Source organism: Buceros rhinoceros, unplaced genomic scaffold, assembly GCF_000710305.1.
Source record: "Buceros rhinoceros silvestris isolate BGI_N320 unplaced genomic scaffold, ASM71030v1 scaffold2463, whole genome shotgun sequence".
NCBI classification, from domain to species: domain Eukaryota; kingdom Metazoa; phylum Chordata; class Aves; order Bucerotiformes; family Bucerotidae; genus Buceros; species Buceros rhinoceros.
In genome coordinates, this window is record NW_010403993.1 from 22,889 (window position 1) to 36,731 (window position 13,843).

General features: G+C 40.4%; 1 protein-coding gene across 1 annotated transcript in view; it reads right to left on the reverse strand.

The window, feature by feature from the left end:
* The window catches only part of MXRA5 (matrix-remodelling associated 5), a 16,823-nt gene extending 4,580 nt beyond the window's left edge, over window positions 1–12,243 (reverse strand). Inside the window, exons 1-5 of the mRNA XM_010133192.1 lie at window positions 12,056–12,243; window positions 9,734–9,863; window positions 9,048–9,438; window positions 1,521–6,527; window positions 2–891 (exon numbers count right to left, since the gene is read on the reverse strand). Of these exons, the coding sequence (XP_010131494.1) occupies window positions 2–891; window positions 1,521–6,527; window positions 9,048–9,438; window positions 9,734–9,863; window positions 12,056–12,243 (6,606 nt within the window). The remainder of the gene's footprint in view (window position 1; window positions 892–1,520; window positions 6,528–9,047; window positions 9,439–9,733; window positions 9,864–12,055) is intronic.
* Window positions 12,244–13,843: the final 1,600 nt, after the last annotated feature.

Consider the following 13,843-nt stretch of genomic DNA (forward strand, 5'->3'; position numbering starts at 1 on the left):
AATCAATCATCCTTTTGGAAGGCAACCTCCATAATATCCGAGGCCAGGGGTCACCAGAAGCACTACAGTCCAAATGCAGGATGCTGCCGTATGTTACATCTGTCCTTTGAGGAGAGCTCCCAGTGATCTTAGCATTAGATGCGTGCTTCTTCACCTGGAGTTGTATTGTTCTCCTGGCAGCTCCCACCATGTTAGCAGCAATGCACTCGTAGGTCCCACTGTCCCTGGGGGAGACGTTGCGAATATAAAGAGTTCCATTGGGAAAAACAAACAGATTCCCATTGACAAACTGAGAAGGCCGGATTTGCATGCCGTCAAAGACCACCCAGCGAATGCTGGGAGAAGGTGCTGCTTTGGCAGTGCAGTGGATGTTAATACTGCTACCAAGGGGCAAGGAAATGTTCTCTTGCTTATCCTGCTGGATGATGGGGGGTAAGGCTGCAATGTGCAGCCTCACTGCAATGCTGTCAGCTCCTGCTGCATTGCTTGCTATGCATTTGTAAACTCCTCGGTCTGAAAAACTTGCCTGCTTGATAGACAAGGTTCGATTTTCGTGGAGCATTATCCTGCTTTCTGTGGTGGTGACTGTTTGCAAAATCTTCCTATCTGGGAAAATCCATGAAATGTGTGGGCTTGGAATCCCACTCGCCTGACATTCCATTGCTATGGTGTCTCCAAAATAGACAGTGACATCTCGATAGCGGGAAAGTAAAATTTTTGGCTGGTAGGCTACAACTGAGAGCACAATGATCATTTTATCTATGCCATGCAGGTTCTGAGCTGTGCACAAATACTGTCCCCGATCCTGCAGTTGAACATTTCGGATAAGGAGGGTACCATTTTTCCAGACTTCAAATCTTTGTAACCTGGTGTTGGCTGTCATTATAGCTCCTGGAAAGGTGAAAGGAAAGAAAGGAATGGAACGTCAAAGGGTTTAAGACATACATTGTTGCACTGACAAAGTTTTATGAAAGATTTTAGACTTATTCTAATACCAACTACAACTTCAGATAGATCACATGGCATCTTGTAACACTGTCCATAGTTCAAATTATCCTTGTTTCTATTGCAGAACTAACGTACATTGCAAGCATGTACCTTGTGGGAACTTTTAAAGGCTTCACGCTTTAGGACTCCTCTTAAATCTTTAAAAGTTTTCTCTTTTCCATTTGCTTATGGAGATGACACAGAGATCAACACTTAAGGCAGAAATGTTAACAAACTCATAGTCACTAGTATTGCCATCATAAACTCTAATTGTTAATTCTATTCCATCTTTAAAAAATAAACTCATTATATGTCAAAGTTTTTCTTTTATCACAAGAAATACTGCGAAGTTATTGTCACCTGTAATAATTAGTTGCGATATTAGTCACATTATATCTATAATGATTAAAAGAGACAGAAATTATTCTTCAGTGCTTTGGACTATTTGTGCAATCATGTTGCATTTCTATGCAACAGTCCAACTATTTGTACCCTTAAAAAACTGTGTGGAAGAACATTTTTCTCTGTCTTACCTGTAGAGACTTTTGTCCAAGTAATAAAAGGCTTGGGTTCGCCTACTGCATCACAAGGTATGAAAGCATCTGTTTCAGCAAGGATGGATATGCTCTGAGAGCCTTTTGAGATAATTTTAGGCCTTTCTCCATGTATCCTGAAATTAGTGGAAGACTGAATTACACTCAAATTGTGTGGCATAATGCCTCCCACATAAGGCATAGATGGAACTTTTTGATGACCATGATGGACATTTTTAAAAGGAAAAACTGTAGTGGATATCTGTGGTTTTGTGTGCTGAGAGAGAAAGGCTGGAGGGGTAATCTTCAAAATTGGTGGCGGTGATGTGGTGGTTGTGGCATACGGCATTGGAGGCACTGGAACACCTGTAGCTTTCTGCACTGTAATCCTAGTAGGGGAGGCCTGGGCAACCTTCTTCTCATTTGTGTCTTTTGGGACGAGTTGACTGGGGACCACCGGTTTAGGATGAATACCTAAGTGAGGGAATATCCTTGTTCTGTTGAAAAGGAAAGGCATTCTGGAACTGGGGTAATAGGGGATCCCTGGACTTGGTAGTCTCCCTGATGTGCCCCTGTTATCTGGAACATGGTTATTTCCAGAAAATCTTGAATTAATACTGTATCTGTTCTGACCCTGATTACCAAACTTGTTTGCAGTGAATGGATTTGTTTTGTAAAATGGAGAGGCTTGTGTTGGGGTAGTTGTTTCTCTCTGAGAGGCAAAAGATTTTTTGTCTTGCATTGTATGTGCAGCATATGCTGTTATCTCTGGTTTGTTTGTGTAGTGAAGAGGCTGATGTGTCACAAAATAGCGAAATGAACCTTGTGTTACAATATATGGAGACCTCACTGTGCCCCTTACTGGAACGTGCCTTGGAGGCACAACAGGCAGTCTTTGGTTTAGGCTTGGTATCATGCCAGCAGGTGGATGTGGAAGTTTCGGATATACCAATAAACTGTTGTTTGACTTGCTACTATACAACTCTTTGAATTGCTCCTCTTTCGACTGTATTCGAATCCTGTTTTGGCTAGAGGAAGGAGTAGGATGTACATTCTGTCTTGAGCTCTCCACCATTTTGTCACCATCTGCTTCAAATTGTTTTGCTTCTGGGAACCTTTCTTGATTGAAGGAATTACTTTCATTAGTGGTATATTGAAGAGAAGGTTGTGAAGTGCTTGAAGTGGAAGGCGGAAGAGTGACAAGTTTTATAAATGGAATAAAGGCAGTGGATGTAGTCGGAGGCTTTTCAGTTGTCTGCAAAGTGGGATCATTATGAAATACACGTGACATAGCTTCCTTTTTATCCAAGGAAGATGACTGTGTCCCAGGCTGAGAAGCAACAGATTCCTTTGTTTCCCCAAGTGGAAAACTCTGAGTTTCTGTCGTATGGAAGGAGGAGGAAAAAGTAATCACCTCATGTTGCTGAGTTGGCTCAGTTATTGCTGGTGTTTCTAAAGATACTGTTGGCTTCCATGGCTCCATTGAAACTGAGATGTCCTTGAAAACTTCCTCTGTGCCAACAGGAATACTTAAGTCAGTCACAGTGGGATATAACAGCTGGAATGTTCCAGCAGTTGCTTCCTTAACCACAACAGAGTCAAACAGGGTGGTCTCTTCTTGAGATTCTGGTTTTGTAGATGGTATCAAGTTGTTCATATTCTCAGGAGAAGCTGTTGTGCTTGATTGTTCCACCTTAGTACCCATAGTTTTAGAATCTGCTTTAATGCCCTTCTCCTCAGCTATATTGTCTAATGAGTGGTATGTTGGGACTTCACTTTGCTCCACTTTCAGAGGTGCACTTGACTCTTTCGTGGGAACTGTGTCATGTGCAACATGTGATGATAAAGTTGTGATAGGTGCAGTCACTGGAAGCACCAAGGTTTCAGGAGCAGTAGGCAGCATCATGTGATTTGCTTCAGGTGGAGAAGCAGTAGGTCTAAAAAAGGAAGTTGTTACTACCTCTCTGATTTTGGTAATTTTCTCTGAGACAACCAGATCAGTAACTAATGAAGGAGTGAGTTCCACACGTTCATCTTCCTTAGCCTGTATTTCTTCATTGTTTTTAATATCAGGACTTTGAAGAATTGCAGAAGTTTTGGTCACAGCTTTGACTTCAGGTGTCCTTGGAATGATAGGCATTGCCTCCGTGGTTAAAACAACAGCGGGGAAAGGCTTTGGTCTTTGCCGGATTCTGTTTGGTCTCAATCGCCTTCTCCCATAAGGCCTTTTTCTAGCATGCTGAGTAACAAGTGAAGGTATGGTCTTTCTATAGGGAGTTGTTGTTGTGGCCACAGTGGTTAATCTACTGATGGAAGAAGCAGTTTTTACCCCCTCCGCTGTTTTATGAAGAGCATTAGTACTATGAAAAATCAACATGGCATCTGGTTTTGGAGTAGCCAGGTTTCTCTGTTCTCCTCCCTGAAAACTCTCTGTAAAACTGTTGAACATGCTTTCTTGAGTCACTGTATTCCCGTGGGTCTCGGGTACTTCCTTGCTCTGAACTCTGACGTGTGTGACAGCTAGAAGACCTAAGTCTGCCATTTTTGTCTGACCTGTGGATATCTCTTTGTGCTGATGTGTCACAAAGTCATTGCTCTTTTTTGTAACGAATGGAGAATTGGATGAAGAAATGGTAGTAGTGCCTACAGGTTCTGTTGGGATGATCTCATCCAACTGAGAAGGTGTTAAAATTATGGTGTCAACAATCACTGGGTCCGTTTCATTTACGTTCACACTTGTCTCCAAGATGCTATGAAGATCCACAGTCTGAGATTCAGCTAGGACAGTAGCATCAAGTGGTAGCTCAGCAAAAGCAGAAATTTCCTCTGATGTAGAAGATAATGTTCTATCTGCATTTTCCACTGCGGTTGAAGTGCTCTGAATATTAAGAAAGTTTGTTACAATTTGTCTGGTTAGAGGTGCTTCAGTGACAGCATGGATATTTTCTTTGACCGCAACTGAATCATCAGTACTGATGTCCTGCTGGCCTTGGGGTTGCACAGTTGCAGAGACAGAAGTCAAATATGGACCCGATACAGTGATTGCTACAGGGTACATACTTGCAGGTGTTTCTAAAGCCCTGTGGTCAGAGAATGGTTCACTTTCTGAACTTGTTAATATGGACTGGACTGAAAATGCTTTAGTCTTGTGGGAAACAGTGGCTGATAATGGCTCATCTTTATCCCCAGGTGATGCATCAGTAGAGGAATCTAACACATCAGCTGCTGTCTCTGAAGGTGGAGGGCTGGCTACTGGATGAGGGACTGGGGTAGTCTTCAGCATGACTGACGGCAGTGCAGTTGTTGAAGAAATGGCTGTAGCTGTCGTTGTTCGAGGAATATTCTTCCCACGGACCTTTGCCAAGATGTCAGCCCAGTGCTGTGGATTAATCTGCTTGCTTGCCACATTAATTCTTCTTCGAGATTCAAACACTCTCCGGCCTTCTGCAACATTGCTGTCTTGGGTTCTATCAGTATTTTTCCAGATTTTCATTTTTCTTCTGCCTTTCTTCCCCTTTTTAATTTGAGCCTCTGGTGCCTGGTCATTTTTTTGTTTAAAGGATATTTCCCAGTCTTTCAGGTGGTTCTTTCTCCGTGGGAACTCCTCCACCCCTCCTGCCCCCGATCCCTCTCCATCGTCTAAGACTCGCCCTCTTGTTTTTGACAAGCCTTTTGAGCCTGGGCGCTTTTTTAGTTTTATCCTTTTAAATGACCTGTCAGACACCATTTTATTTACTGTGACCCTTACAACAAACTGGTCTGATCCCTGCTGATTGACAGCCACACATCTGTAATGGCCACTGTCACCGACGTGGCTTTTTGGAATAAGCAAAGTACCATTGTCCAACATATATCCTTTTGAAGAGTTTGATAAATCGTTAAGTACCTGGCCGTTGGGAAGAATCCAACTCAACTGTGGCTCTGGAATGGCAAGTGCATTGCATGGCAAAACTATTGGATCTCCAACATTTTTTTCAACTCTCACTACATCTGAATCAGCTACCTGAATAGCTGGAGACTGCACCACAAGTCTGTAAGCCATTATATCCACATCATCTCTCACTCGGGCGACGCAGTGGTACAAACCACCATCTGTGTAACTCACTGATTTGATTATGAGCTGGCCGCTACTGAGGATGGAAAACCTACTGTCTTTCTGATTAAGTGGTGCCTGCAGTTTAGCCCCATCTGGAAAGAGCCACTGAATGGAGGGGCTCTCAGAGGCTTTCACATTGCAGCTCAGCTGACACTCTGACCCTTCGACCACACTCTGTGTTGTCTTTGTGCTCTGGTTTTGTTCTATCATTACCCAGCTCCTTTGCTGCCCAGTGTCTTTGGTATGAATTGTCTGAGAAAACGCAGTAAAAAAAGACAGCACCACTTTTTTCCCTGTACTCTGGCGCCTGTTTAATTGGATATTTATAAGAGGTTGCATCACCCAGGAAGGCTCAGCCAGTATTTGAGCTTTTACACCTGTGTAGTAAAGAGCATCATAATCTGAGCCTTGCCTGTACCGATAGCTTATTTTAGACTCTTTGCTGAGCATAATTTCCCTCTCTAATTTGACAGGTACTTCACTGTAATAAGCTATAAGCTTCCATAGTTTTTCATAGTTTTCTCGATTCATTGGACACTCAAAATCCAGTGAAATTGTAGCATTTATATCAATCTCCTGAGGCTGGGTTTGATTCCACTGAATTTTGGTAGAGCCGGTTGGCTTTTTGATTTCACAGTTCAGGTGGACTACATTCCCATGTTCATCAGTCATATTTAACGTAATGTTCCATGGAGAGGATTGAAGGTCTTCCAGAGGGAGTTCATAGCTGTCAGCATCTTCGTCATCTTGAGTACTGCTATTCTGCCTCACTGAGGACTGAATGACAGGTTTCCTACAGGAAATATCTTTCAAGTTTTGAATATCTTCTTTTTGCAGCTGTTTCGGGCTGTTGCACTTAGGACAGAGCTGTCCCCCTTCATAGGCTTTGTCCTTTTTGCATTTTAAAACACCTGCAAGAAAAATAAAACAAACAAAAAAATAGGTTCTAGAGTCAGGGAACTCTCGGAAGTCCAAAATGGACCACATGAGGAACGCATTATGGCATATGACACAAGGCAAGGCTTTTAAAAAGGCACCTCTTTGTTTTCACAGTTGAATTGGCACCCGATTCTCAAACTGACCACAATTTCCTGTGACTTTAATGAGAGGATTTAATACTCCATCCTTCTGAAAATTAGATTCACTGCCTCTGAATAAAATGCTTAGAAATTGAAGAGCTCAGAGTTACATTTTGTAAGTCAGTAAAAATCCATGCTGTGTCAAACAGTCTGCATCTATACCGTGATAGCCTACCCACAAAATGGGTAGGCTATCTAATGTGAAGAGAACCGGGTCCTCTCAGCTTTCAAAAATGCAGCATTTACCTGGGAAATGCCGGACTTCCTCATTAAATAATCCAGGAAGATTTTTATATTTCTCTATTTGTTAAAAACAGTACTGGCAATACACAAACCTGTCTACTGTTGCTAGTAAAATCTGCTGACTAGTTCCTGCACTTACAAGCTATTCGTCAGTGGTAAAAAGGAAAGAAAGTGCCACTTCTTCCCCGACCTCTGAAACAAATGTAAGCTCTGTAATGATAAAATAAAAACTAAAACAGAGAAGGAGCCCTGAAAGAGTAAATGATAGTCTTGACTCCTCTCTTCTACCGATGTCAGAAAGACTCGTCTGCAAAATGCAATTGTTCCATGGTCTAGAATGTCAAGTGTTGCCTTATGTATCTAGTTGGGAACCGTGTTGTAAATAAACTGTATTCCAGTTATTCTAGGAATAAGTGTCATGCTGATCACTCCTAAGGAAAGAGGGATCTTTGAATGAATGAACAGTACATGGGTGGGTTATAAGGCAAAATGCTAGGAGAAGGAGAAAAGAATCGAAAAATTTCATACCATTTTTAAACTGAAAAGTATATGCTTTGCCAGTCTGACAAATCAATTTCCTTGAGAAGTTCTTACTAATGGAATATTTATTTGAATCAGTCTATCACTTGCAGATTCAAATACAATGTTTCAAAGATGAGGAAACCCCGCTTCATTGACAGAACTGGCCCACGGTCAACTTGGCAGTGGCCACTACTGGCCTAGAAGAACTTTAATAACTCTATCCGGACAGAACTCCCAAAGAGGTTAATGTTATAGTTATATAAAGATACAAAATCTGTCATACATGAAAATGTCAAAATGTCATGGATAAATCCTTTTGCCTTTCCAGTAACCACTACTGTTGTATTGTAAAAAGGGAATCTAATCGAATAAAAATGCTAACAAGCCAATACTGCACAAGGGAAGAAAGTTCCAGTGCAACTTAAGTACACTTAATACGCATACTCATTTGAATCAAGGACAGTATATAAGAATGCTAAAATTTAAGTTAGCAAAATATAATATCAGATCCCTCATGTGTCAGTTTAGTCAGGAGCACTTAGATGACACATTCAACTATCACACACTCTTAAAAGTATTGTCCTATAGCGAAGTGCAAAACTGCGATGAATTACATACTCTAAGACGACGAGATCCACCATACACGCTCCAAATCATTACATAAACCTTGTGGCCTCATCACTCATTTGAGACATCTTCAGTTGCAATTATATGACAATTCCCTTTTAACATTTTAGTGGTAGCTCTAGTGTAACACCAGTCCCTCTGGCTTACTGTAGTGAGCACTTAGCTACCTGTGATGGGGCACTGGCGAACTACAATACCCAGATTGAAAATCTCCCTCATTTAGCATACTCCTGATACAGAGGCATTATAAAACTGTTTCGTGGTTTGGGCTTTTTTTTTTGCAGCCTAAGCAATGTGATACTTATGGCACATCAATCCTGAATGAAGATAGACCAGTTATTCTAGGAAAAAAACTGCAGAGTTGCAGGTGTTCTCCAAAAATACTTAAAACAGATTTGCTCCATCACAGAAGGAAGTTGTGGTCAATGAAGAAACACAGATAGACATGAAGGATGCATATTATGTAACAGCCTTAACATTAATAGCATCAAAGTTAAAGGACTCATCCAGGAATCTGGAAATCTGATTTCCATTTTTTCCTTAGCCAAACAAGTTCAAATCCGATGTTCCCACTTCCCATGAGAGCACATAGTTACTGGCTTTGTTGGTTGAGGACAATTGCCAGTCCTTTGTCAAAGGTGTACCGCTGTGCAAAGGAACACACTAACAGGTTATAATCTATCTCCTCCTTCCAATTATAAACTTCAAGATGACTTTTTCTGTCTTGAATGTAACAGACTTGTTGTTGAATACAGATTTTTAGCTAGTGACACAACTGTTTCCTCTTTACACTGTTTTTAAAATAAACGCATTTATGGAATTGTAACAGAACATAACAGTGCACATAGACATTATGCAAGTAATAATACTCAGGAAATAACAAAACCATCCTTACACAGAACTGGGAAAATAAAAATCTGACATTATGAGTTGGAGAAGCATTGGTATTTTTGCTCTTACCTCCAGAAACCTCACTCCATTCAAGGAGCCCCTTTAAACTACAATCACAGGCCCATGGATTGCCATGAAGGTAGAGATTTTCCAGCAGTGGCATGACTTGAAACATCCCTGCAGGCAAGGTCCTAAGAGAATTTTCAGATAGGTAGAGGTGTCTTACTGTTGAAAGTTTGAAATAATCGAGGACCATAAATGTTGAAAAGGTGTTGGGGTGAAGCTGCTGGAGCAAATTTCCTTCTAAGTGGACCAGTCTCAGAGAAGTTAATCCATTAAAAGCATTTGGATGAATAAACTCAATTCTGTTGTGGTCCATGTGCAGTCTCATTAAGCTTGAAAGTCCTTGAAGAGTCTGGCCAGTTATGACTTTCAATTTATTGTAACTAATTTTGAAAACCTGAAAAGAAAATAAAAGAATAAAAGAGATTAATTTTGGGTTTTGATCTAAATCCAAACAGATGAGTAAGCAAGCAGTAACTTTCCTCCCACATTCAAATATCCTTTGCACCACTGAAAAAAGATATACTGGACAAAGGAGGAGATTATCAAGTATGATATAGGCATAGTTAAGAGATCTCCAGTGTATTTGAGTATCTTAATCCTAAGAAAGGCACTTCAAAAAATCCTTATTTTTGTCTTCTGTTGTTCACGGAAGTTAGAATTTATGAAATTTAGGAAGACCTGAGCATTACCTGTAGAGACACGAGATCTTTCAAAGCACCATTAGGTATATTCTGAATGTCATTTCCATGTATCATGAGCAATTCCAATTTTGTAAGTCCTGCAAAGGAGTTTTCGTATATAGACTGTATACTGTTAAACCTGGAAAAAAAATTCACATGTGAAGTTACATTTTATGCACTGACTGTCATGGACTGCAAATGTAAAATTCATGCAACCTAACTTTCAGGAAAAACTGGAGGGATCTTAATGCACTGTCAAAGGGCCAGAAGTTACTGAAACATTTTTACAAGGCCAAGTATACTTAGTTCATGTTTACATTAAGATTTCTTTTAACTCAATTTGTGGCACTTTAGCCATAATTTAGGAGCAAGAGTAATAAATAGGCGTTTAAGTTCTAGTAGTTGTCAGCATGTTTTTCCATGCAGCTCAGTTTATGGAGAGGTAATAAATTAATGGCTTGTAGCCAACCAATGATGCTATGGAGCCTGGCAAACTAGACAGCCTGCAGTGCTGCCAAAACAGCATCTAACAATAAATGAATAAAGATTTGGAGAGTGGACATTAAGAATGGATATCACCCAAACAGAGTGAGAAGCAGGAATTCACATCCTGCTTCACTTACTGTTCAACGTGTAATTGGCTACATCAACTAATTACATAAGATCTAAGAATTGACCTTCCAATTATATAACTTGAACCTAGAAACTTCTTTTAGAGAAGGAATAAAGAAAATCTACATTTGAAAATAATTCAATATCACTTTGGACAAATAAATCTGGTTTTATTTGCCAATATGGAAGTCTTAAGCTTGGCGACCTAGCTCTACATTTGGGTTTTCCATATGTAGACATAAAATTAACTGTATGAGCTAATCTGGTCATGAAGTCTCTAAATTGAGCATAGAATTTTAAAGACTTTTCCTATTTTTTAACACTTTCTAGAAAGGAAGGGAAGAGACCCCAAGAAATTAAAATACTTTGAATATGGAGGAAATAGCTTTAGATCCTCACCATATTATCTATCTGAAGATTCTGAATTTACTAAAAATTTAGATTACTGTTTTGATATTTTTGTCCTACTACAGATCTACTAGGCTTGTTGCAGTCATCCTATTAAAATTCTTCATTTCAACATCAGCCCTTCCAAAAAACATGAACTTCTGTAAATAATTTTTTTTCCTAAATTATTTCCAGTTGGGAAAATAATCTTTATCTCCTAAGTATTCAGTACCTTAAAACAGAAATATGGTGAAAGCTCTTTTCCAAAATGAAAGAAATGCAACAACAGATGGTTAACACTGTTTCTTCCTGGGAAGGGACAGAACTCAGAAGATTTTATTTGTAATGATGAAATACAAGCTAGGAAAGGGCTTTTGTGATAGCAGCATCAAATAAGGTGCTTTTATTAAAAAAAATTCAAAATGCCTAATTAACTTAGAAGCTTATATCCCATTTTCAAAAGCAATGTACAGAAAGAATTTGCCATAGAATGTGGATGTACAGGGAATGGTTGACTGCGAATAAATGGGTTTGAATGTGGGGGGAGAGGGAGGCATTTTTGCCTCAAAAATGGCATGAAAGTACAGATTGCTGTAATACAGGTTTACTAAGTACAAGGGTATTTTGAGACTAAAATTAGGCTTTTTGTGGATAAAGTGCTGGTGGACAGAAATGTTAACAATGGAGAAGCAAGGAAAAAAATCAAGGGCCCTACTGTCAGTCATTTCACAACCAGAGTCAGCTTACAGGCCTTGAGGTGGTCAAGGTGAGTTCATATCAGGCAGTGAGGCAGCTCTGATATCAAGCAGAAGAGGCCTGAGACTCTTGCACCATGCCATGTCACATAATGACCCTACACTGCACTTTTGTGACACAGAGTCTACCAACTGTCCCTGTCTTCTTGTCTCACAATCTGAGAGAGAGAGGTGAACTGGCAATACCCTGGCAGAGGAAACTGAGTTGGAGTCTCAGCAATCTCTCCCCAAAACACTGAAGTCTGCTTATACCATACTTAAGTTCCTTGAAAAATAAAAAACCAAACCCAACTCCAAAGTGAGTGGAATAATTTTGGGTTTACTTCATTGCTTTACGATACGCTATATCTCATTGTTCTCCAAAATGCTACCTGGCTACATTAAAGAATTTTACTCCTACCATTTTTTTTCACATCAGCTATAAAATTTAACATTTAGGAGACATGCCATAGTAGGTTTAATTCAATATTTTTTTAAATACACTACATGTCCTATTTGCCAAGAAGAAATGACATCTTGTTATAAATATTTATTTGAAAACAATAGTAAAATGTTTGCTACAAGCTGCCATACAAACCCAAAATTGATTCTTTCCACATGTTTCGAGATCCTCGCTGGCACGGCTGCCAAGGACCGAAAGGTGCAGTGGACCTCAGTGGGGAGGTAGCAGGCGCAGGGCTGGGGGCAGGCGCGGGCTCCCGGAGGCAGCCCCAGCCCCAGGATCAGCACCACGGAGAGCGCCCCCGCCGCCGCCCGCGTCCCCATCTTGTCGCCTTCCCTCGTCTCTCTCCTCCTGGGTCGTCCCGGGGGAAACAGGGGGGTGGGGAAAGAGAGAGGAAGCAATGATTTTTTAACTTTTTTTAAATCCTTTAAAATAAGCTTTATACACCCATCGATGCTCTGCAGCATCCCGGAAGGTCTGTAGACAATCAAGACAATCAAAGTTCATTTGGAAAGACGTTTTCTTTCTTCCACATAATTTGCTACTTCATAATAAGCCGCTTCTATTATGCTGCTAAATACCTATTCCACTAAAGTTATGGTGTTTCCCTATGGTAACAAATTTTGTAGGCTGTTCTATACGCCAAGGGCAGTACTCATCTCACCTAGAAACTAGAAAACTTTGAGGGAAGCATCTACTTAAAGCAAAATCCCATGGCTCCTTCTACAGTCAATGAAAGAAAACCAGCTACCCACGTTCACTTGAAGATGAATAGTATCGGGTGTCTACCTGATTGGAATCCTAGAAATCGTACAAATCAGCCTCATTAGGTCCCTGCTTAGCTAACTCACTTAGCTTAGCTGCCAGATTTTTAGACAAGCTAACTCACTTAGCTTAGCTGCCAGATTTTTAGACAGGCTACTAACTTCCAGGAGGGTAAATTTTGGCTGAACAAATCCCATTCATAATGTCCACGGGAAATGATATCACGGAGAGAAAAAGTGAGTGAAAGAAAGAACTGGCTGGCCATAGATTTGGACTCTGTCATCCTTTGCCTGTGAGATGTTGGATGTGCTCTTAGACTGCAGTCTTAACCAAACAGGAGCTAGGAATAATCAGACTTGATAAAACTTGACAATTTGTTTAGAAGCATGAGCACAGACCACAGAGGAAATGTAAGGAGGAAAAATTGTATTTAAATTCTTGCCTTGTCTACCAACACTCCAGTTCAGATTTTCAGAACTGTGTGTCTAAATCTGGATGGCCAGACACGTGGAGAGTCAGTTAAAGATGCTCACTGCTAGAACAGACAAGAGAACACAACAGTTACTGACCTTGAGCACTAATCACTTTTGAAACTAAAACAATTTATGCAGATGTCATTATTATAGATTAATCAGTCCAGCTTTGGAGAAATGGTTTGAAACATCCCTAGCCATATCCCTACCATCAGAAGAATCTGAAAGCTCTTCAGATTAAAACCATACAGGAACGCAGGCTACTATCAGTAACAGAAATTTACTATTCCTGCTCCTCTACAACAACTGTGACAAGAATGGAAAGGCACTCAGCTCTACCAGCTATTATTAGTTTCATTAGTTACTGCTTTTAGCAGAAAAGCCAGGTTTTCTCAGATCTGCTAGCAACAGACACACATTTTTTTCTAAGACCATCATGTGCAAACGATTACAGTTCAAAGGAGGGGCTCATCGGGATGAAGAGGCTTCTCAAATACCTGTGGTCAAGTTGATGAGACATTTACCGTTCTTTACAAGACAAACAGCTTTTAATTTGCTTAAGAATGTTCAGGTGCTGTGTTCCTTAATGTTCTCTTTAATGAAAACTCCCTTTAAAAAACATCTTGCCCACTTCCATCCCTTTTGGGAGAGAGCACCGCATTTCCTTACAGGAGGTGCTCGCCGA